The sequence below is a fragment of the Bos mutus genome, chromosome 10 (assembly GCF_027580195.1).
Source record: "Bos mutus isolate GX-2022 chromosome 10, NWIPB_WYAK_1.1, whole genome shotgun sequence".
NCBI classification, from domain to species: domain Eukaryota; kingdom Metazoa; phylum Chordata; class Mammalia; order Artiodactyla; family Bovidae; genus Bos; species Bos mutus.
In genome coordinates, this window is record NC_091626.1 from 70,566,268 (window position 1) to 70,591,347 (window position 25,080).

A 25,080-nucleotide genomic window follows, 5' to 3' on the forward strand; every position below is an offset into this window, starting at 1 on the left:
CTCCCAGGAGGAATGGTGTCTGTGATCCTGTGGCTCAGGATTAGGCCATTGGGAGTTTTCTAGGGCTGACTCTCCTTTGTTTTTGCCTGTGTTGCCCGTTTGTATAGTGTGTTCCACTTTCTGACGTGCAGTGTTGAGTCACAGAAGAGACTGTCCACCTACCCCATGCTCTGCCTGCCCTGCAGGCTTTTCACGTTCAGTGTTTTGCACGCACGGCTATGTTGTCTGGTGACATAGAGCATGCGTGGGTTGGTCCTCTGGTCACCTGAGCCTGGGTTGGTCCTCTGGCCTTGGGTTGGTTCTCTGGCCACCAGAACCCGTTGACTTCTGTAACCAAATCAGGCCTCGTCAGAGCTCTATGCCATTGTTATGTCTGGATGATGGCACTCGTTTTCCTTGACTTTGAATATTAGAAATGAATATGTGTGTGGTGCTTTTACTAGTTAAAGTGTTTCAAAACGTTGCATGTATGATCAATGCATTTTCGTCAGCATCTCCAGAGGAATAATTGAGAAAGGTCAAATAAAATTTCAATTAAAAAAATTTTTAAGAAGTTTTTTCTCTTAATATTTATTTATTTCATTTGGCTGCATTGGGTCTTAGTTGCTGCATGTGGGATTCCCGTTGCAGCTCTCAGGCTCCAAGGCATGTGGGGTCCTAGTTCCTCATCCAGGGATCAAAGCCTTGTCCTCTGCCTTGCAAAGCAGATTCTTAACCACTGGACCACCAAGGAAGTCCCTCAATTAAAATTTTTTTTAATTTTTCAATAAATTCATTTGATTCCGTTTTATCACCAGTAGAGTAGACATTTGATAGAAATGTCTATTGGCAAATAAACATTTCAGTACAAATGGAAAACACACCCTTGGAAACCATGCTTAGGAGTTTGGCTTCATATTTTGGCAGTCCAACTTCATGAGGATTTTTTAAACCCCGATCTGACAGCATTGGAGATGTGCTTTAAGGTCAGAGACAGCAAACACGGAAGGACACACAGCATGAGACCGGCCGAGGGGTCCCCGGGGACTCTGGGAGACGGCTGCTGCCAGGTACCTTGTAGAGGTAGAGTTGATAGGCCTTGCAGACCTGGGTAGTTGATGCACCTGTTGAAAGAGGTAAAGAAAAACGGACACTGGCAGGTGTTTGGGGGTCACAGTGGAGAGGATGGGGAAGATGGTGAACGTTATGTTGCCCTGTTTGCTGTAGGTTTTTGTGTGTAAGTGAATTTTTAAAAAAATTTGTTTTATTTGTATTTGAAATATTAGTGGGTGTCCTGAAAATCAACTTTAATATTATCAATTGCTTGGTACAGTGATATCTATTAATATAAGTAAAGTTCTAAACGTAATGCATTTTTCAAAGCAGGCCTTGTGAACTGCACTCGTTTTTTGCCCCATGTTCTGCTCTGACATACATCACCAGTGTTCCACTGGAGCTAGTGTTATTTCTCGTTTCCACTTATGTCATTGAGAGCACACTATCTTACTTTCTGTGTCTTGCCTTTACTTTAAAACCTAAAAGAGGACAGAGTCATTATCTTTTTCTGGAAGACTAAGGACATCAACCTGGAGTGGCTCCAGACCTGTTTTATAAACATAACCGTACTTTTCAGATAGCCTGTGGCTAACACCCATTGTTTTGAGATGAGATGCCTTAATAAGTGCATCATAACATGTGCTTCATATCAGGGCTTCCCTGATAGCTCAGTTGGTGAAGAATCTGCCTGCAAATCTCCCTGGTTTGATTCCTGGGTCGGGAAGATCCCCTGGAGAAGGGATAGGCCACCCACTCCAGTGTTCTTGGACTTTTCTTGTGGCTCAGCTGGTAAAGAGTCTGCCTGCAATGTGGGAGACCTGGGTTCGATTCCTGGGTTGGGAAGATCCCCTGGAGAAGGGAAAGGCTACCCACTCCAGTATTCTGGCCTGGAAAATCCCATGGAAAGTCCATGGGGTCGCAAAGAGTTGGACACGACTGAGCAACTTTCACTTTCAGCATATGGCTAAGGGTAAGACAAATTGGGGTTGGGATCCTGTCTCTGCTACACATGTCTTACTAAATGTGTGACTCTGGACAAGTTACTTATTCCCTAGGCCTCAACTTCCTCATCTATAAAATAGAGATTTAAGTTAAGGACATACTGGAACTTCCCTGGCGGTCCAGTGGTTAAGACTCCATGCTTCTACTGCAAGGGGAACCAGTTCCCTGGTTGGGGAACTAAGATCCCACATGTAGTATGGCCAAAAGTTCTTTTAAAAAAGAAAAAGGCATACTTCAAAGGATAGTTGTTATAGCATGTGATAAGTGCTTAGCATTTCCCGGAATACAATGCATCCTCAGTAAAATTTGTCTATGCCATTATCCAATATTTTCTTTTACAAAGGATCTAGAAGTTTATGAAGGGAATGAGTGACCTTTATGTTACAACATCAAAAAGCCAAGGAAATATCTGTACATGCTTAATTTAGCTTAATTATTTAATATAAATCTATCAGGGTAATTATTTAAGTCCTTTCAGAACCTTTTGACTTTTAGCCAAGACCAGTGTCTCCCAAAATGCTATCTCTAGACAAACATTATAAGCATTGTCTGGGGACTTATTAGAAATGCAGATCCCCAGGCCCACTTCCAGACCTACTGAATCAGAAACTGAGGGCAAGGGCTACTAATCTATTTTAATAAATCCTCAAATAATTCTGATGCACATCAAAATTTAAGAACCAGTAACCAAGCCCATCTTTTCTTTCTTTCTTTTTTTTTTCAGTAAGAGCTTTATTGAATATAATTCATATACCATACAACTCACCCATTTAAAGTGTACAATTTGGTGGTTGTCAGTACATTCACAGAGTTGTGCAAATATCACCACAGTCAGTTTCAAAACGTTTTTGTAACCCTGAAAAGAAATCCCATTTCTTTTTCCCCAAGCCCACTAGCCCCATTCTTCTTAAGCCCACCAGCTCTAGGCAACCACTAATCTTACTGTCTCTCGATTTGCCTATCCTGGACATTTCATGTAACATAATAGAAGCATGCAACATGTAGCCTTTTTTGTCTAGCTTCTTTCATTTAGTATAATATTGTCAGATCCTTCCGCATTGTAGCATATGTCACCACTTCATTTCTTTTAATGACTGGAATATTCCACTGAATGGATATGCCACATTTTGTTTATCCACCCATCCGTTGGTGGATACTTAGGCTGTTTCCACCTTTTGGCTATTGTGAATAACACTGCTATGAACACTTATGTACAATTTTTTGTGGGAACATATGTTTTCGTTTCTATGATGTGTATACCCATGGGTTTTGGAATTGCTGGGTCATATAGTAACTCTGTGTTTAGTCTTTTATGAAACTGTGAGATTGTTTTCCATAGGGCTGCAATTTTATTTTCCTGTGAACAATGTATGAACATTCTAGTTTCTTCACATCTTTGTCACACTTGATACTATCTGTTAGACCATCTTTTGAGATAGTCCTGTAAGCTTCATGTGCTATGGCACAGGGAAACATACCTCGTCTTATGTTTATGCTACCCATTTGATGATTTTATAAACTTCTATCATATTTTTAGTCAGTTTCATTTTGAAACAATGAAGCTGGCGGCATTTTTCATTCTCTGATATGTCTCACCTACTTCAATAAATATTGTTTTCAATTATTTGATTCTCAAACATTTCTTGAATATAAACATTTCTTAGTTTTGCAAAACACATATTATCAAAGCCAACTCATTTTCTCAACCCTTTGATTTCTGATTATAAGCCCCAACTAAGGAAACAGGGTCTTACTAAAGCTGATGGTCCTTTTCTTTTTCAGAGGAATGGCTGCTTGTTGGAACAAAACAAGGTCATCTTCTTCTCTATAGGATTCGGAAAGACGTTGGTAAGTGGCAACTTTTCAGAACCAAGCAGGAAGTGGCTTACTACTCAAGTTAAAAAAAAAAAAGGTAGTCAACTGGTATACAGCTGGGAAATCAGTGATTCCTGGACCATTGAAAAGGTGAGTGGGGGTTGGTGGTAGCACAGTGGAAGAGCGGGGAGTGGGGAGAAACTTGTGAGACTCTCAAGGGTTTCCTCTTTTTTTCAGACTATGTTCCCATATCACCTTCTGGGAGGTGGGGCTGGATGTGTTTTCCCTTCTCACTTGTTGGAGACTCAGGCCAGAAATAAGAAATATTACAGGAATAGAATTCTTGTGTAAATGGTGTGATAGAAGGGGAAGAAAAGTTAGGAGCTGTTGATTTTAAAGATCGTATTAAACTTCTTCGGGGCAGGCTAGGGCAGAGAGGACCTGGGTTTAGTCAGGCTTTACTTCTCTGACATGTGACTCTGAGTAGGTCCTTTCCACGGTCAGTTTCCTCTTCTATAAAGTATCTCACAAAATTCCTGGGGTCGGATGCAAGGACTTGGAAAACTAAAACTTTAATTGAATATTTCTGTCAGTAAAAATGTAGAAAGTGAAAGTCGTTCAGTTGTGTCCAACTCTTTGCGACCCCATGGACTATACAGTCCACGGAATTCTCCAGGCCAGAATACTGGAATGGGTAGCCTTTCCCTTCTCCAGGGGAACTTCCCAACCCAGAAATTGAATCAGGGTCTCCTGAATTGCAGGCAGAATCTTTTACCAACTGAGCTATCAGGGAAGCCTCTAAAAGTATTTGAAGTTTATTCTGTTAGAGTGCCCTCTAGTGGGGAAAAAGCATCTCACTCCCTTTTCCTAATTTTATTTCTGTTCTGTTTGTAGAAAATTTATGTTTGTATATTATACCCTGGAGATACATACTATAGGAATAAGCTGTTAAAGCCAGAGTAGGTTGAACCATATAAAATTGTCATTATTTGGCTATATTAGAAGAAACAGAATTTCATGGCTTTCAACCTGGTATATAACTTTCCATAGTAAATAGCTTACTGTAAGAGTGGAAATAGAGCATTCTCTTTGGAGCTTGTAACAAGGGTAACATATTGGAGAAAAAGAGCATCTTACCGGGTGTAAGGGAGGAAAGAATTCTTTTTTACTCTTACCCATCTTAGGTTGACTGGATGAGGAGCTGTAAATCAGAGAAGCACCAAGACAAAGGAAGAGGACTTTGAGTTTCTAGAGTGGCAAATTATGGGAAGGCAAATATATGGGGAAACTAGCTGGAGACAAAGTTGTTGGTAGATTGCTCTGGTGTAGTCTCTAGGCTGATAAGGGTCTAGAGTTGTCTCTAAATTAAATGTTGCCCTTGGTAGAGAGGGGAGAGAAGGGACCTTTGTAAATTTATGTCTTGCTCTTTGGCAGATGGGGGAGGGTAGAGAGCTTTTCTTGTATCTGCTGCACCTCAGTTACCTTCAGCTCAAAATAATCTTTGTGTCAGAGAAGCATATGTCAGGGTGGTATATTCTGCTTCCCTTCACTGGTATAATAGGGAAGGAGGATGGTATTCAAGTTCAGTGGTGGGGTAGGAAAGGAAACCAGAAGATCAAAATAGGCCCCTACACATGAACGAGTTCTATTCCAAGAGCACGTTCGTAAGTCCTGTTTGTTTGTAAGACCAACAAAGTTGGCCTGGGTACCCAACTAACACAATTGGAGGGCACAGGCTGCAATTTCAGCACAACCTGACGCTGATGGAACGCACGTTTGCATCTTTGAAAGTTTACAACTTGAATGTTCGTATGTAGGAGACATCCTATATTTCATTTCAAGTTTTTTAACTTTAAATCAATAGTCTGCCAACTTGTTCCCAAAAAGGACTAAATGTTACCCCAAAACTGGGTTCGCCTCTTGGTGGGTGTTGAGCAAAAAGACACAAGCAAGAAAGAGAGTGGAAGAAGGAAGGATTTATTACTTGTTGCAACTAAGGAGAACACAGGAGATCTTTCCCAAAGCAGCATATCCCCAAGCAGCAAAATTGGGAAAGTTTTTTTAAGTTAAGGGACTTGGGTAGTTGAGAGTTGAAGCTTTAGTTGAGTGAAGTCAAGAGGGTCTGAGAAGATCAATATCATTATCCTTTTTGGGGGGGGGGTAGTGGGGACAGGTGTTAAATTCTGCAAAATCTCAAGAAAGTAGGCTAATCTTTACCATTGAAACAGAACTGGGAGTCTTGATACCTGCTTGTTGTCTTTGCTGTTGTGACTTCTCTTGCCTGATAAAGGTTTGTTCTTTTGTTCCCTTAAGACCATTATTACTGAGACCTGGCAGGGACAAGCACTGTGGTCAGGTTTACATTACACAATGGCTTAGGGGAAGAAAAATGGCTTCTTTTATGTCAAGAAAACCATGACTGATTCTCTTTCTCTGGGAGCCCCTATCTTATCTACTTACAGAAATAGTAAATATTTGGGGCTTTTCAGGTCATAAGGTCTCTGTCATGGTTATTCTGCTACTGTAGCAAAAGAGCATGGATGTGGCTGTGTGCCAGCAAAGCTTTATTTATAGAAACATATGGAGGACTAGGTTTGACCCCCCAGACAGTACTTTGTTGGCCCTTGCTTTACATTTTTCAAAGCCAGAATATTTGTATTCTGTGATATCAACCCAGTCTATAATTTAAAAATTAAACCTACCTTTGATTTTATTCAACATTAAGCAACTCTGTTTTGACCCTTTACTGTGAGCTCAGATGATGTACAAGGCAGGGAGATAAGAGAATCTAATATTCTTATCCCAAAAGATAATCACTTCTTTGTGCCATCATTCTGATAAAGTAACTTGTTTAATATATCATTTCTGTATAAGTGATGAGGAATTGAAAACTGGACTCTAAAAGTAAACTTTTCAACATAGTATAGGCTCAAACTGGTAATGTTAATGTTAATCTGACTTGGAACCCTGGTGGTGATTGTTCCTTCCCCAATTCATCATGTAACCCTTGACAGGTTAGTTACTTTTCCTCAGTTTCCCCACAGGTCACTGGGATAGCAATATTAACTTACCTTAGTTAGGAAATCAAAGTCTAATTAGAAGCCTCACTTCTCCATATACCCTTAGAGAACAGCTCAGTTCTAAGCCACTTCTGTTTATCAGCCAGAAATAGACCTGGGCCTCTATGAATCAGCCATGGAACTAGCTGCATTTCTACATTTGAGATATTCCAAACTAAAACCACTAGTTGGCATTTTTTGGGAGTTCCAGTCCTTTATATCTCAGCACAGAAGGAATTCAGCGAGAAGCACAGTAAAAAATAGGGAGTGATTTATTAGAATAGGACACCTGTGAGACTTACAATCGGGTGGGGAGGGTGCTGTACCTCAAGAACTTAGTGGGCTACAGTTTTCTAATCAAAGGAAAAGTGGGGAGAGGGGAAAAAGCCACCTTCTTCCTCATTCTTGAGCAGATCTCACACTTCCGTCATCTGCTCTTCCTCCACGCCAGGTCGGGGAGTTTTCTTGTCCTTCGTGGTCAAACTGGGACTATCATGGAGCGATAGAAGGGAACAAAATAGGCAATAACATATACTAAAAATGGCAACATATCTGAGGTTTCAATATAATGTCACTTTTTCCTCATATTTTTGTTTTTAGTATGTGCAGAGAAGTGTGACCTAGGAATCATTAATTCATTTAGCTCACTGGGCAAGATGTGTGTCTCATGCACCATTGTTTTATTGTTTGGAGGCATGTTTCCTGTTTCTCTTGGCTGATTTTGTGGTTCCCAGGTGGTGCTAGTGGTAAAAAACCCGCCTGCAGATGCAGGAGACATAAGAGACCATGGTTTGATCTCTGGGTCAGAAAGATCCCCTGGAGGAGGACATTGCAACCCATTCCAATATTCTTGCCTGGAAAATCCCTTGGACAGAGGAGCCTGGCAGGCTACAGTCATGGGGTTGCAAACAGTTGGACATGACTGAGGTGGCTTAACACACCCGTGCTTAAACAAACCTGCTTTCTTGCATGGTCTTTAGTTTACACGGGGGTCTCCCATACTTTTTTCTTTACTCACAGTCCCCTACTGGGATTAACTATTGAATTACCTAGTTTGTCCCTTTACTCTCTCCCTATCAAAACCTTGATAAGTTTTCAACTAGACTATCTTTCTGAGGAAAGGGATAGAGTGGGTAATAAGATTTCCTGGAAAGACTGGGATGAACGGGATTTGGACTCCAATCTGATCTGAGCCGTCCCCATCCTGTGAGTTCACAAACATCTCTCAGCTTCAGTCGACTCAGAAACTTCAGTCTACTGGTATCTTAAACAGAGGCTTTAGATTACTTCTTATCTAAGGTCTTAACAATTTTATGTTTACTTCAGTGATGCTTCACCCTAGAGCAGTAGTTTGCACAGTTTGGTCTTGTGAAGGAAAAATGTTACGTGCCATAACAGTGGACAAAGGATGTGTGACCCTCAAGCCATCAGCCACTGCAGCCTCAAATTGTGCACCCTGAGGGGATTCAGAAGGGAGGAAAACAGTATATGTGTTTGCGTGCTCAATCGCTTCAGTTGTGTCATTTCTGACTCTTTGCAACCCCTTGGACTGTAGCCTGCCAGGCTCCTCTGTCTATGGGATTCTCCATGCAAGAATACTGGAGTGGGTTGCCATGCCCTCCTCCAGGGTATCTTCCAAAGCCAGGGATCGACCCACGTCTCCTATGTCTCCTGCATCGGCAGGTGAGTTCTTTACCACTAGCACCACTTGGGAAGCCTGAAAAACAGTATACTGGCCCTAAATGGTTAAGGTGTGTATCAGAGGAATGATTTCAGTGAGTCCAGACACTTGGAGAAGGCGATGGCTCCCCGCTCCAGTACTCTTGCCTGAAAAATCCCATGGATGGAGGAGCCTGGTAGGCTGCAGTCCTTGGGGTTGCTAAGAGTCAGACATGACTGAGCGACTTCACTTTCACTTTTCACTTTCATGCATCATTGGAGAAAGAAATGGCAACCCACTCCAGTGTTCTTGCCTGGAGAATCCCAGACACGGGGGAGCCTGGCAGGCTGCCGTCTGTGGGGTCTCACAGAGTCGGACACGACTGTAGCGACTTAGCAGCAGACTCCTGTATCTTCCCATACATAGAAAAGCACTAAATTTGAGAAGTCTGGTTTTCTTAAATAGCAGTTCTTTTGATGTTTGACCACCTGGTTTGGTTTTGTTTTCGGTCTGAACGCCTATATATCCTGGCTCTTCCTGAGGTCCTGAGCAAGTGTACAGAATAAAATATAATTCTCAACTTTTAGGTTGTGTATTTTTTTTCAGTCGACAGTTTCCAGACCCCAGGAGGTTTCCCACAATCCTTTCAGAGGATCCACAATGTCAAAACTTAAGTTCACACCGTAACACTAAAGCATTATCATTTTTTCATTGACGTTTATTGACATTTGCACTGATGGTCTAAAAGTACTGGCAGCTAAAACTGCTGCCCCTTAAAACAAGTTCATGACAGTGTGTCAAAAAAACTGGGGCACCACACTGACCTAGCAGTTGTATTTCTCCCCCGTGTATGCTCACAGTGGTTTTTTTTCTTTTGCCAGTTTCACCCCTGGTGACTCAGACGGTTAAGAATCTGCCTGCAATGTGGGAGACCTGGGTTTGATCCCTGGGTTGGGACGATCCCCTGCAGGAGGGCATGGCAACCCACTCCAGTACTGATGAGGGCATGGCAACCCACTCCAGTACTGAGGAGGGCATGGCAACCCACTCCAGTATTCTTGCCTGGAGAATCCCCATGGACAGAGGAGCCTGGCGGGTTGCAGTCCATGGGGTTGCAAAGAGTCGAACAGGACTGAGTGACTAAGCATACATGTTCTGTGAGGGGCAGTAAAAAGTATTAGTTTTATTATATCTTGCCGTTGAGAACACCTCTTCAATAATCTCTGTGGTATAATGGGAAGTACAAGTAAGCCCTTCTGCTGCATGCAAGGTATGCAGCCCAGTGACCATCTCATGGAAGAGTTCTCATGTGATTGTTGGGAGTAATGAGCTGAGCTGACCGTCTATTTAATGGAGCATCAGAATGACTAACAGATAGATTGTGGTTTTTCAGAGCATTTGGGTGTTTGGTAGATGTTTTCTCAAAAATGGAACAGTCTCTCACTTCAAAGAAAACAACTGGCAGTAGTGTTACTGATCATAAAGTTAGAGCTTTCAAGAGAAAATCAGAATTGTGGAAAAACTGTATCCAACCCCATGAACTTGACAGCTTCTCAGTACTGAAAGCTTTTTCTGATGAGACTGGGGCACTGAGCATGATTTTTTTTTTTTCTCAATCTTGTAACAAAATGTGTCAACATTTGGAAAATCTGCATAACTATGTGAACCAATATTTTCTAAACAAAGCATGAATAAAAGAGCCATTCAAAATGTAAGATACACCAATGGACTGTAACAGAAAAGTTCATTAATATGTTTCAGATTCCAGATTGCAAGAATCTCCATTTGTCAAGTTTTGGTCTAGCATCAAAGATCCACAGTTATCTGAAAAAGCTATTAAAAAGCTATTCCTCCCTTTTTCAACTACATGTCCACATGAGGACAGATGTTTGTCATATACCTCAACCATACAGTGTAGCAAAACAGATTAAATGCAGAAACAAATGTGAGAGCCAGCTATCTTATGTTAGTGGAGTGAAAGTCACTCAGTTGTGTCCAACTCTTTGTGACTCCATGGACTATACAGTCGATGGAATTCTGAGGCCAGAATACTGGAGTGGGTAGCTTTTCCCTTCTCCAGGGGATCTTCCCAACCCAGGGATTGAACCCAGGTCTCCCACATTGCAGGTGGATTCTTTACCAGCTGAGCCACCAGGGAAGCCCAAGAATACTGGAGTGGGTAGCCTATCCCTACTCCAGCAGATCTTCCCAACCCAGGAATTGAACCAGGGTCTCCTGCCAGACCTTAAAGAGATTTACAAAAGTGTAAAACAATACTTTTCTTTTAAATTTGGAAAAATAGTTATTCATAAAAATATATTATTTATGCTAATATGTAATGAACTTATTACTGTTATAAGTCAGTTAATGCATGTTTTTGAGGGGCTTCCCTCTGTTTCAGTGGTAAAGAATCCACCTGCCAGTGCAGGAGACACAAATTCAATCCCTGATCTGGGAAGATCCCACATGCTGGGGAGCAACTAAGCCCTTGCAACACAACTATTGAGCCTGTGCTCTAGAGCCTGGAAATTTCGACTACTGAAGCCCACCTACCTGGAGCCTGTGCTCAGCAAGAAGAGAAGCCACCACAATGAGAAGCCAGCACAGCACAACTAGAGAATAGCCCCTACCCACCGCAACTAGAGAAAAACCTGTGCAGCTACAAAGACGCAGGATAGCACCCCTCCCCACCAAAATACATGTTTTAAAATTTCTCAGTTTTAATTTCTGATATGGTGAACACTGAAAGCTGTAATCCATGTAGAAGTTTGATCCTCAGTAATTTTTAAGATGAATGGGTCCTGAGATCAAAAAGTGTGAGACTCTCTGTCCTAGATAATTCTGCCTAGAAAGAGAATTGTTAGAGGTAATAATGTCCTTTTCAAATACAGAACTCTCTATCAAGCAGTAATGGCTGATTTTTTTTCCCTTGTGAAATGTAATGACGTAATACAGAGTAGGTTTCTGAATCGCCCACAACTTCAGGGCCCCGTCTTCATCTCCTCTTCTCAGGGACATGTGGAGGAAGTAAGAGCAGCTTTGGTGGCATGGGCCTTTGTGGCTGCTCAGAGAATCTCCACTGACTTGACTTGCACGGTCAGCAATGTACATAGTCTCTCCTCTAGCTGGGAGGCAGGTGGCAGGGTGCAGGCTTTACTCAGGCTCCATGGAAAGTCAGCCCTGAGTTTGCCTCTGGGCTGTCTCTCCCCGGCTGCTCTCTAACTGCTTGACCTGTCAGGTCTCTCAGAGATGAAATTGGAATAATCCTCCTTCTTGGGGTGGTCGTGAGGTCACAGAGAATACACATAAATTTTAAAATCCAGAGCCTGGCACTTAGTTGTTGCATAGTTAATCATAGCTGCTATTATCGCTGTGATAGTTATTCCTTTTGACCCTTTGGTGGTTTTTGACGCTAAATATTTTGGTCACCCCAGCAAGATGGGCTTCACTTGTTTTTAAGGCCTGTAACTTCCCCCCCCTTTTTTTGCAACAGTGTCAGCACGTGTAGCATCACCCAAGAGTGGCAGTAAGTGTAGAAGCATTAAATTGCTTTAGCTCCGGGGATGGTATTTGCTCTGTCCTGTGATGCAGGACATATGGTAGCTGCTGGGAGTTAGTTAGATCTAAGAACGCTTTGGGCTGGGATTCATTGCTTGGGCTCCCATATTTGACTGTTACTTTTTACACTCTTTTGATGAAATACTTTGCCAAGGTACTATTATGTGGGATAAAATCCTCATAAGTACCTTGCAGCTTCAGTAAACTGTGGTGTGGTCCTTTCTGCTAATGCCAGGAAGAGGTGCATGAAACCCTTTGTTCTAAAATTGGAGCTAAAAGCAACTTACTATCCTCAGTAAAGACAACTGTCTCTTTTAGATCTCCAACTTCTGTTCTTCCAGGATTTTTTTTTTTTTTTTTAATGATTCATGTAGGAGAGCAGCATGGAGCAGCATTTTTTTGTCATGGTTCTTTTTATAGGTATTCCTGTGTTTGTTTCTTTTCCATAGGTTGCAACAGGTTTGAAGTGACATTAGAGAAATCCAATAAGAACTTCTCCAAAAAGATTCAGCAGGTAAGTCATGATATTGACGTCTAAGAGATATGATCAAAGCTAGAACTTTGGTAAAATTATTTACTCGTCTTTGAATCCTCTGCTGTCTGTTCTCCTGTTTCTGCAGGGATATCTGTCCATCCATCACATACCTGAAATCCTCTTTCATGAGCAGAAATTGTGATTGCATATAAGTCAGATCCTTGCCATTGATGTTGGCTTTTTAGTCCCTTTTTAGTTTTAGTTAAAATGAACATTCGCTGAACCTTGTCAGAAATGTTTAACTGAATCTAACGATTTGCTCTTTTCCAGATCCATGTGGTCTCCCAGTTTAAGATTCTGGTCAGCTTGTTAGGTAAGAAAAGGGGTTGCATTTGTATTTCATATATCAAGAAACAGAAACTGTGCTGATTAACCTTTTCATGGTTAATTTGATAGTTGTTATTTAACAGTGAAACTGACACATTCCTCACCAGATACAGCAGGGTACACAGGTAGTAAAGGTACATCCTCCATATCTTGAGCTCTGTTCTCCAAGAAGTGTCATTTCATTCATTCAATATATATTGTGCCTTACTCTAGACATGGGAGATAAATTTAATGAGACACGGTTTCCATCTTTAAAACTTAGGTTCTGATTCTGAGACCAAAATGACAGAAAGTACTCATATTACAGTGTGATAAGTTACAGTCGAGCTTCCCCAGTGGCTTAGCAGAGGAATCTATCTGCAATGCAGGAGATCCAGGTTTGATCCCTGGATTGGGAAGATCCCCTGGAGGAGGGCATGGCAACCCACTCAAGTATTCTTGCCTGGAGAATCCCATGGACAGAGGAGTCTGGCATGCTACAGTCCATAGGGTTGCAAAGAGTCGGACATGACTAAGCAACTGAGCATGCAGGCACACAAGCCCCAGTGAAAATTTATAAAAAGTACAGGGTCTTAATAACAGGAGGGGCAGCAGTGTCTAGTGGGTGATTAGAATTTTTAGCAGGAAGACAGAGGTCAGCAGAGCATTAAAGGCAGAGGAGACAGCTTCAGCAAAGGCCCTGAGATGTGGCCAAACTTCAGGTATATGGTGGAGAGTGGCTAGAGACAGGTGAGAGATCAGGGCCAGACTATTAAAGGCCTTGTTTGAAAAGCCACAGTTTCATGGGAGGTGGCCAGTAAGGCCTTTTCTTGACAAGCAGAAGAAACTTGCCTCATGCTGTTTGTTCAGCCCAGGGCCTGAATAGTAGAATCCTTTTAAACTTAGTTTCTAGTCAAGAGAGAAACATTTAAAGTACCTAAAACTAGCTAGAAGGCCCAAGTGAAATTATTATGCTTGCTTTGCTAGGAAAAAAAATTCTCGCCATGTATTTTTACAGAATCCATAGGGTGTTTCCTTTCTCTTATTGGAGCCTCCTAACGTGAGTAGTTTTAAAAGGAATTTTTTGTACAAATATTACATCCGGAGTTTCCAGATTTGAGAAAGACCAAGTGTAAGAGTGCTGTTTGGAAATTAAAGAGCTCTTTTACTCAAGCTAGCCCAAATTGAAAGAAACAAAATATCCAAGTTTAGAAGACTAAGTGACCTCTTACCTGTTTTTTTTTACCTGTTCATGGACCAGAATAAGTCATGTTAGTGAAACTGAAGATAATGTCTTGAACCAACATTTGCCATTTAGTTCTTTTTTTTTTTGTCTTGAAGTTGGCTATCCTAGAGAATTGTGATAATTTATAGTGGTGTTTTTATCTCCTACCAAACAGAAAATAATATTTACGTCCATGACCTGTTGACATTTCAACAAATCACTACGGTTTCCAAGGCAAAGGGAGCATCATTGTTCACATGTGACCTTCAGGTAAGTGCAAGGAAGATAAAATTTGACTTTGTGCTTTGATCAATACAGTCTTTCCTCACCATCCCTCCCAGCAGATGGGAAGAATGTAATATTGATATCCAAACTCAGCAGAGGTTCCAAAGAGACTATTTGATTTTGGATCATATTAGAGAAACCTCCCCCTTAGTATGTGACCTGATGCTAGAATATTCGCATTCCCTGGTTGTGTGCTAATTAGCAACGGACCACTGTATTTCAGGAGGCAGCTAGCCAAAGCCGAAAACACTTGCCATGGACAAACCATTAGTGAGGAATCAGGACTGTGACAGTACATGAACATAGCTCTGTGGCATTAATTGACTCATGTTTTAAATGTATCATTGTAGTCTTCGTCATTAGGGAGTTTTCGCTGTTTAGAAAAGACATTTCTCCCGATTTTTGCCAGCTCATCATTCTTAGCTTCTTCACAATCTGCCTCACCCCTCTAACTCAGCTTTGATCACTTATTAGCAATTATGGTCTACACTGACACTGCACGGTTTGTTTTATGTAGGCATTTTCTATCCCCCCCACCCCAGCTCCTTTAAAGGATTGAAAACGGGCCTGCCGTCACTGCCACAGGCTGATCCCTGCCCCTGCGGGTATTGACAGCCATGAGCAAGAAACATTTAAGGAAAAAAGGAGGAAGCAGTTGTGTAGATTTTCTTCTCTAAACCACTTCTGTCTGTGAGGTTTGCTGGGGCCGGTGTCTCTCACTAGCAGCTCATGAGGAGGACACGCTCCTCAGCACGCTGGGTGTGAGTCCATCTTGAGAGAATGGTGTGCGCTGTGCTCAGCTTCTCTGGCAGCGTGAGTTTGTATGACAGGAATGTTCAGATGAGTAGCCATTTCAAGGTAGAAAATCTCTGAATCAGTCGCCCCCGCGTTCTGGAGTCATCAGTGTACGCATCCTCATTTGCTCTGGGTATCTCTTCCCAGCACGCAGAGACTGGGGAGGAGGTGTTGCGGATGTGTGTTGCCGTGAAAAAGAAGCTGCAGCTCTATTTCTGGAAAGACAGGGAATTTCATGAGTTGCAGGTAAAGTCCACGGTTACCTGGTCTGCGGGTTGGGTTGGAGCTGCTGCTAAGTTGACCCACAGCTTGAAAGATTGGCTGTTCAGTTCCTTTGAAGCCCAGGAACCCAGTGTTCTCCCCAGATGAATGCTCCGCTCTGAATACCTAAGAGTTACTCGTGCACATTTGTCAGTCTCCTGGTCTTCAGAGGCAAGGGAAGCACAGCCCTACATCTCTACAGATTGATTTATATCAAAATGGGTTTTCACCTTTTTATTTTAATTAGAGGCTAATTACAATATTGTATTGGTTTTGCCATACATCAACATGAATCTGCCACAGGTGTACACGTGTTCCCCATCCTGAACCCCCCTCCCACCTCCCTCCCCATACCATCCTCTGGGTCATCCCAGTGCACCAGCCTTCTTAAATGCACCTTGTCCATTTCATCATATTTTATTATGGGTGCTTTCCTGGTCTTGTGCTAACAGAATTGTATTCAGAGGAGGGTGAGGGTGATTTTGCAGAATGGGAGTAGAATAACAGGAAGGTCACCTGTTTTTTTTTCCCCTTTAACATCTTTCCAGTTGAACACTTGCTCTTCTTCTCCAGGGGGACTTTAGTGTACCGGATGTGCCCAAGTCCATGGCATGGTGCGAAAATTCTATCTGTGTGGGCTTCAAGAGAGACTACTACCTAATAAGGGTAAACCTTACCATTTTGCAAATATCGTCAGTTTACTTTGGGGAAGTTGACTGTGAATTTACCTGGGGGAGATGATTATATGCTTCTGAACTGCAGGTAGAGAGACTGTGTTAGGTAGAGTTTTGCTGTAACAGGGTTTATGTTTGTATGTTTGATTCTTTTCCATGCTCTAAATGTCTTTTGCAAATAAGATGTCTGTGTATCTTAAGCCAGACAGCATCAACTCTCAATTCTCTACATAGTGAATTATCCACATGCTGTATCTAGATAATTAGGACTGCTTGGCTCTGTCCAGTAGCATTAGCATGGGCTGCTGTCTTGAGGCTTCCGTGTTAGGAATTATATACTAATTTTAGTTTTTTAAAAATTTTGGCTGCATTGCCTGGTTTGCAGGATCTCAGTTCCCCAACCAGTGATTGAACCCAAACCACAGCAGAGAAAGCACTGAATCCTAACAACTAGACCACCAGGAAACGCCCTGATTTTAATAGTAACTTAAGTATTTTTGAGACTTTGAGTTTCTTGCCTTCCCAAATCTTATAGTATATTTGTTGTAAAAATTGTTTTCATTTTTTTTTTTTTTAATTTCGGAATCCTTTTGTTTTTATTATAGAAAATAAGAAAATAGATAAGGACAGTAAAGGAAGTGTAAGTCATCTATAATTCTCCCACTCACTGTTAACCTTTTAGTAATGGGCATCTTCCATGTTTACAAAAAATATCATTTTATACACATTGTTTTGTAACCTGCTTTTTCTCTTAACCTATGTGGTAAATATCCACAACACTGGTTTTTTTCCCTCCAGTGTGCATATGTATGTAGACCAGGTTGGTATACTGTTCATTTTATAGAATAATATAAATTCCTTATCTTCATACCCCTCTCGTAATCTAGACTTGGCAATCAATCCTAGATTCTCCCCACCTCCTACTTCCCTACTTCGGCTGTGTTCGCTCTTCATTGTTTATCTAGTGAATGTATTCATTCCATATTTATGTTCTTGGGCTGGCCTCATTTTATCAGCATCAGAACTGCAAGCTCCTAGGTAGTTACTGGGCTTCTCTGGTGGCTCAGATGGTAAAGAATCTGCCTGCAATACAGGATATGTGGATTCTATCCCTTGGTTGGGAAGATCCCCTGGAGAAGGGAATGACCACCTACTCCAGTATTCTTGCCTGGGAAATCCCATGGACAGAGGAGCCTGTCAGACTATAGTCCACGGGGTTGCAAGAGTCAGACATGACAGTGACTAAACCGCCACCACCAGGTGAGTTAGTGCTTTGTAACTCAGTATATAGCACCTGGGCAGACAGGCTCCGGAGAGGAGTCTGTGCGGGCTGGGGGACCGGAGCCGAAGTTGGAGGAGGGCTCTCATTCCTCTGACTGCCTTAGGTGTGCTGTCTCCTTCTTGAGAGTGGAGTGTTTTGAGGGTGAGGAATCTTGCTTTAGGACCAGTTTATTCAAAACTACTTCCTTTATTTACATACAGTAACATTCTTTTGGATATGTGGTTCTGAGTTTTGGCAGATGCCTAGTGTTGTGTAACTACCACCACAATCAAGGTTCAGAAGTGGGGACTTCCCTGGTGGCCCAGTGGTTAGGGCTTCACGCTTCCACTGCAGGGGGTTCAGGTTCAATCCCTGATCGAGGGAGTGACTAAGATCCTGCATACCTTGAAGCCAAAAAAAATATTCAGAACAGTTCCATCACCCCAAGAAATTTCCTCATGCTTTCCCTCTGACATCAGCCTTCCTCTCACACCCCCACCTCTAGTCACCACTGATCTATTCTTCTCTTATAGTTTGCCTTTTCCAGAATGTCTTATAAATAGTATCATACAGTATGTAGCCTTTTGAGCCTGGCTTCTTTCACTTAGCATAATGCGGTTGACATCCATCTGTGTTGTGTGTGGGTCAGTATATTCTTATGACTTCCATTGCATGGAAGGACAAAGTTGTTTACAATTTTTAGCCATTATAAACAAAGCCACTATAAACATTTGCACACAGATTTTTATGTAAACATGGGTTTTTCAGTTCTCCTGAGCAAATGCCTAGGAATGGGATTGTCGGGTCTCATGGTAAGTGTATATTTAATTTTATAAGAAGCCAACAGCCGAAGCTACTATACCATTTTGTGTTCTCACCAGCATCGTATGAGAGTTCCAGTTACTTTAGCACTTGACACTGTTAGCTGCCTAGCTAGATGCTTGTCTCCATGTTAGAGAAAAAAAGAACTGGTTCAAAAATTGTCATAACAGACTATAATATTTCTTTATGCCAAATAAGGACTATTATTGGCCTCTGTAGGTTTGGGGTTTTAACTTGATTTTTCTAGGCCGTCCCTCCTTGTTCATACCTCTGGCTGGAGAATGCTGGGTGACTCACTTGTGTCTTCCTGTAGGTGGATGGAAAGGGGGCCAACAAAGAGCTCTTCCCAACAGGAAAACAGCTGGAACCCTTAGTTGCACCTCTGGCGGATGGAAAAGTAGCTGTGGGTCAGGATGATCTCACTGTGGTGCTCAATGAGGAGGGGATCTGCACGCAGAAGTGTGCCCTGAACTGGACAGACATCCCAGTGGCCATGGGTAAGACCTGCATGGCCGCTGTTTCCCACTTTGGGCTGGGGCCATGCCACTTTCGCAGACTGGGGCTCCACTCAGAGTTTTAGCAGACTGGTTTCCAGCGTCACTTGCTCTCAGTTCCCCTTCTTGTAAGTAGAAAAGGGTTTCTGGGTTATTAAAAATGGGATATTCTGGGGACTTCCATGCTTCTGCTGCAGGGGACACAGGTTTGATCTCCAGTCGGAGAACTAAGACCCCACATGCTACACGGTGTGGCCCCCCCACAAAAAAAGGAGACTGTTGTGGCTTTTGTAGGAAGCTGGGTTTTGCCAACTTCTGACTAAAGGGGGGAAAATGTAGACAGAATTGCACATTTTAGGAAGTGATTGTCCACTGCTATTTTTATCTTTTACTTCCTTTTCTTTTACATTCATTAAAAAAATTTTTATTTATTTTTTATTTTTGGTCGTGCTGGGACTTCTCTGCTATGCAGGCTTTTTTTTCTTTCTCTAGTTGCAGCAAGCAGGAGCTATTCTCTAGTTGTGCGTGGACTTCTCATTTCCATGGCTTCTCTTGTTGCAGAGCAGGGTCTCTAGGTCCAGAGGCTTCAGTAGTTGTGGTTCCCAGGCTCTAGAGCACAGGGTCAGTAGCTGTAACATACAGGTGTATTTGCTTCACAGCATGTCGGATCTTCCTGGACCAGGGATTGAACCCGTGTCTCTTGCATTGGCAAGCAGATTCTTTACCACTGAGCCCCCAGGGAACCCTGCCTTCTTTTTTAATGGTTTTATTTTGTCTGCTGCCAAATAGACTAAGCTTGTAAACTATTGGAAATTATTTAGTCCTATGGTATGTATAACAGCATTAAAAGGTTTTTGATGTGGTGGTTATTGCTGCTTTTGTTTTTGTAGCTTAGAGGCTACAGATTGTATTCAAAGTATGTCTGCCCCACACATCAGGTGTTTCTGCTCCTACGCCTGCCTCAGGCTCCCAGCACTATGCAGTGATACTGCCTGGAAGCCCATGACCACGCTCGCAGCAATTCATTTTTAGTTGGGAGAGTGAATATTAAATATTTTAGTTACTGCTGTGGAGGGGCATACCAGCCTGCTGTCTTTAAGGGCCCTCGCTCGTGAGGCCAGGATTACATCTTGGGAAAAGAGACAAAATGAGACGCTGCTTCGGGTATGAAATCGGATGAGTTGAGGTTTGGTAGTTGAGAAAGGGGAAGTTCACTGTTCAATTAGTCAGTAAGAATTTTTGTTAAAATTGGACTAGACTAGGCAGGGAGTTTAAGATCTAGCTTGAAGGAAAATTTCTTTCATTTTAAGCAGGAAAAAATGAGCATAAATGCAGAAGACATGCTGGTTTGTGAGCAGGCATCCAGAAACTGACCTGATGGAACAGGTGGGGTAGATTATGGAGGGATGAGGAGGGGGCCAGTTGTTAGGGGTCCACGCGCAGGTCCAAGAGGCCAGTAGATTTCTAAATGGTAGAGTTCATAAAAGCGTCAGCGGTTATTCTGGTGCTGACTAGAGATGAACAGACCAGAAGGAAGATAAAGCAAAAGGTCAGTATTTTATGGAACTCACTGAAAGGACTGATGCTGAAGCTTCAACACTTTGGCCACCTGATGCAAGGAGCCAACTCTTTTGAAAAGACCCTGATGCTAGTAAAGATCAAGGGCAAGAAGAGAAGGGGAAGACAGAGGATGAGATGGTTGGAGAGTGTCACTGACGCAATGGACATAAGTTAGAGCAAACTCTGGGATAGGTGACAGACAAGAAAGCCTGGCATTCTGTAGTTCATGGAATCACAAAGAGTCAGACACGACTGTGACTGAACAACAAAAAGGTTATGTATATTCACAAGTTTAGGGGCTTAACATGAGCAGGGAGGACACATTCTTCCTAGGTAGGGTGAGAGAATACCCTTCAACAGGAAGAAGACTTAGCTTTCTGAATAGAGTACATGTTTTTTTGTTTCTTTTTAATTTTTGTATTGATTTGTGCCATAACAAGGCAAATCAGCCTTAATTATACATATATTCCCTCCCTCTCTTCCCCCCATCCCTTCCCTCCAGGTCATCACAGAGTGCCAGACTGGGTTCCCTGTGCTTCACAGCAGCTTCTCACCGGCTATCATCCATCTTATACCTGATAGTATATATATGTTGATGTACATATTTCTCCGTTCATCCTGAATGGAGTCCATTTTAACTGGATTGTATTTCTGCTCTCCTCTTCACTGCTGTACCCTGGCTCCAGTCATTCTTTTTTATTGTACTATCTTATTAATTAATTTTAATTTTTATTGGTCATGTAGTTGCTGTACAGTGTTGTGTTAGTTTCTGTTGTACAGTAAAGGGAATCAGCCATGGTGGTGGTTTAGTCGCTGTCGTGTCCGACTCTTGCAACCCCCTGGACTGTAGCCTGCCAGGTTCCTCTGTTCATGAGATTCTCCAGGCAAGAAGCAAGAGTACTGGAGTGGGTTGCCATTTCCTTCTCCAGAGGATCTTCCCAACCCTGGAATCGAACCCAGGTCTCCTGCATTGCAGGCAGATTCTTTCCCAACTCGAATCACATATGTAGACATACATCCCCTGCTTTTTGGATTTCATTCCTAATTGCTCCAGTCATTTGGAAAAGACTCCCCATTCCTGTGCTTTCGTCTGGTTGTTGCCTCTTCCTTTCTTTGCCCAGCAGCATCCTGCTCATATGACAAGTCCCCTGCTCAGTGACACTTCCTCTCAGAGGTCTTCTCCTACCCGCAGGCGGAATTAGTCACTTCCCCCTGGGCGCTCCTACCATCCCTTCGGGTTTCTCTGTCATGCGAGCTGCATGTCCCACTGGATGCAATGAGTTGTCTGTCTCCTCTGTTCCTGTGGGAGCTCTGTGAGCTCTGTGCTCATGTCTTGGTTCCCTATGAGCAGTGCCTGAAACATCCTAGCCTCTTAGTAAGTGGTTGCTGTCAGAAGAGTCACTGTTGTTGTCCGCCCTTCATCATGTGCCTTCTGGATGCCAACCAGTCTGCCCTGTTTGACGACTCAGATTCAAACCATCTCTGAATGAATGACATAATGTGACAACCAAAAGGGTTTCTATAATAGATTGCTTCTTTTGTTAAATTAGACCCCATTAAAGTAGGCCAGATTTTAAAAGGACAGAAGTTTTACATAGTTACATAAATTAACATGAAAAAAAATTATAATAGCTTTTTAAAATTTTTTATTTATTTTTTATTTGAAGGATAATTGCTGAAAATTATAATAGCTTTTTAAGATGAGGCCAGCATTAAAAAAGGAAAATATGTTATTTAATTCTGTTTTTTGGTGAGATGAAAGATATCAACATAATAACTAGCATTTCAACTGATGAAGGAATTACTAAGGCCTCAGTTTCCTCATTTCTGAGTTCCTTTCTGGTTTTGAATTTTTATTGTACTATTCATTTAGAGTATGAATAGCATGTATAATATGAAAGGCCTTTTATCTGAAAGTAAATGACAAGAAAATAAATTTATAGCAAGTTAATCACACCAAGAAGCTATTCTTATAGATATATTCTTTGAAGTTAAATTTTTATATAATAATTATGCCATCTAGTTCAGTTCAGTTCAGTTGCTCAGTCGTGACCGACTCTTTGTGACCCCATGAATCGAAGCACACCAGGCCTCCCTATCCATCACCAACTCCCGGAGTTCACTCAGACTCATGTCCATCGAGTCAGTGATGCCATCCAGCCATCTCATCCTCTGTCGTCCCCTTCTTCTCCTGCCCCCATTCCCTCCCAGCATCAGAGTCTTTTCCAATGAGTCAACTCTTTGCATGAGGTGGCCAAAGTACTGGAGTTTCAGCTTTAGCATCATTCCTTCCAAAGAAATCCCAGGGCTGATCTTCTTCAGAATGGACTGGTTGGATCTCCTTGCAGTCCAAGGGATTCTCAAGAGTCTTCTCCAACACCACAGTTCAAAAGTATCAATTCTTCAGTGCTCAGCCTTCTTCACAGTCCAACTCTCACATCTATATGTGACCACAGAAAAAACCATAGCCTTGACTAAACGAACCTTTGTTGGCAAAGTAATGTCTCTGCTTTTGAATATGCTATCTAGGTTGGTCATAACTTTCCTTCCAAGGACTAAGCATCTTTTAATTTCATGGCTGCAGTCACCATCTGCAGTGATTTTGGAGCCCAACTAGAGGTTCATTTTTTTTTTTTTTTACTAATTTAAAATTATTTTTAATTGTAGCTAAAAAAAGCACATAGCATAAAATCTGTCACTATAACCATTTTTAAGTGCACAGTTCAGTAGAATTATGTATATTTATATTGTCGTGCTGAGCTTCCCTGATGACTCAGAGGGTAAAGCATCTGCTTGCAATGTGGAAGACCTGGGTTCAAGCCCTGGGTCGGGAAGATCCCCTGGAGAAGGAAATGGCAACCCACTCCAGTACTCTTGCCTGGAAAATGGACAGAGAAGCCTGGTAGGCTACAGTCCATGGGGTCACAAAGAGTTGGACACGACTGAGCGACTTCACTTTACTTTACTTTACATTGTCGTGCAGATTTCAAAGCCTTTCCTCTTGTGAAACTAAAACTATACCTATTAAACATCAACCCATTTCCTCTCCCCCTGCCCTGGCACCATACTACTTTCTGTTCCTATGAATTTGACACACTCATTACCTCCTGTAAGAAAATGGTTATACTGAGAATGCCATCCAGCTGCCTTCTCTGTGATCCATTGAGCATCACGTGGAGTTTTGCATCTTTTCAATGTGATGATCTCAAGCAGAGATAGCATAGACCAGAAATGTGGATTTTTCTCTTTAGAATAATTTTCAGGAAAAAATTAAAAGAAGTTGCCCTCCTCTTGCCTTTCCTAAGAGGATGAAAAGAAGTTATGTCACCTTGTTCTCCAACTGACTCGTTAGGGGAGCTGCCACTGGTCTTGGTTTGGCCTGGCTTCGTGACTGATGAGAAAGGAGCCGCTGACTTTCACCCAGTCCTCTCAGGGAAACGGTAGAAATGGAGTCCGGTCACTCTGAGCAAAGCTAAGATGCATCCTTTTTGTGCAGGAGATTTCTCTTAGCGTCACTGAGACAAGCAGTTTTTTTTTTTTTTTTTTTGTATATCACAGTACAGGATCCTGGCTTGGTATTTGACTAGTGGACCACTTGGAGATCCAAGTGCAGCTTAGAAATGAGAAGCTGAAACGTCTATAATCTAAAGCCTTAGAGAGAACCTCAACTCAACATGTTCTCTCTCGCGCAGAGCACCAGCCTCCCTACATCATTGCAGTGTTGCCTCGATATGTGGAAATCCGGACATTTGAGCCGAGGCTTCTGGTCCAGAGCATTGAACTGCAAAGACCCCGTTTCATTACTTCGGGCGGGTAAGGAATTCCTTTCTTTACTGTAGTTGCCATCTTGTTCCAAAATTTTAAAGTCATCTGGGTCATCATAAAACTGGCCCTCTCTTGCTAATCCTCTTACCCCTGTCTCCAGATCAAACATTATCTATGTGGCCAGTAATCACTTTGTCTGGAGACTCATTCCAGTCCCCATGGCGACCCAAATCCAACAGCTTCTCCAGGACAAGCAGTTTGAATTGGCTCTGCAGCTCGCAGTAAGTCTTGTTTCTGAGATTTGGGTGTGAGTTTGCCTTCCTCATCACTCTTCAAGGCAGGTGATTTTGGTTTAGATGTTCATGTTTTGCTTGGACTGGTGGAATAAGCACAGAACTGAAAGTCAGAGGGCTTGGATTCAGGATCAGACCCTGCCATAAAAGTATCTATGTTATGTAACTCTAAGTAATCTCACTGTCTCTATCAAATGTAGAATGAATGCCAATTATACTAATAGTATTTCATAGAATTAATAGGACAGTGAAATAATTGAATAGATATGGTATGGCCTTGAAAAATTAAAGACAGACAGCAAAATAACAATCATAACTGTCAAGGTTACAGTTTGGTTGAATGCAACAGCTCCAAAGCCTTCCAGAGTCCCTTTCACAAGTAGGCTCCTGGGCTTGGATAAGCAGGCCTTCCTTAGGGACTCTGAACCCACCTCAGGTTGCTGCCTGCGGCAGGGCCCCAGTCTTCAGGCTGTCACTCCGCTTGAATGTTCACATGGGATGCTACTCACGCTCTTGGCTGAGTAGTGACCGTGCTCTTGTTTCAGTGGTGCTCTTATTGCCAACATGCTTCTTGAAGATTGACTTTCAAGTCTTGCCTTATTCTTTAAAACATCCCTAGTGGTGATTATTGTCATCTCGAAAGAGTGGATTTGAATTTATTGAAACAACTGAAAG

At 42.2% G+C, this 25,080-nt stretch overlaps 1 protein-coding gene across 2 annotated transcripts in view; it reads left to right on the forward strand.

Annotated features, from left to right (window-relative positions):
* Nucleotides 1-25,080, forward strand: part of VPS39 (VPS39 subunit of HOPS complex) — a 46,985-nt gene that overhangs the window by 4,346 nt on the left and 17,559 nt on the right. For both annotated transcript variants that reach the window (XM_070378168.1, XM_005903978.3), the window contains exons 2-10: nucleotides 3,820-3,885; nucleotides 12,579-12,643; nucleotides 12,935-12,977; nucleotides 14,371-14,465; nucleotides 15,423-15,521; nucleotides 16,110-16,202; nucleotides 18,607-18,790; nucleotides 24,040-24,160; nucleotides 24,273-24,393. In XM_070378168.1, the coding sequence (XP_070234269.1) occupies nucleotides 3,820-3,885; nucleotides 12,579-12,643; nucleotides 12,935-12,977; nucleotides 14,371-14,465; nucleotides 15,423-15,521; nucleotides 16,110-16,202; nucleotides 18,607-18,790; nucleotides 24,040-24,160; nucleotides 24,273-24,393 (887 nt within the window). The remainder of the gene's footprint in view (nucleotides 1-3,819; nucleotides 3,886-12,578; nucleotides 12,644-12,934; nucleotides 12,978-14,370; nucleotides 14,466-15,422; nucleotides 15,522-16,109; nucleotides 16,203-18,606; nucleotides 18,791-24,039; nucleotides 24,161-24,272; nucleotides 24,394-25,080) is intronic.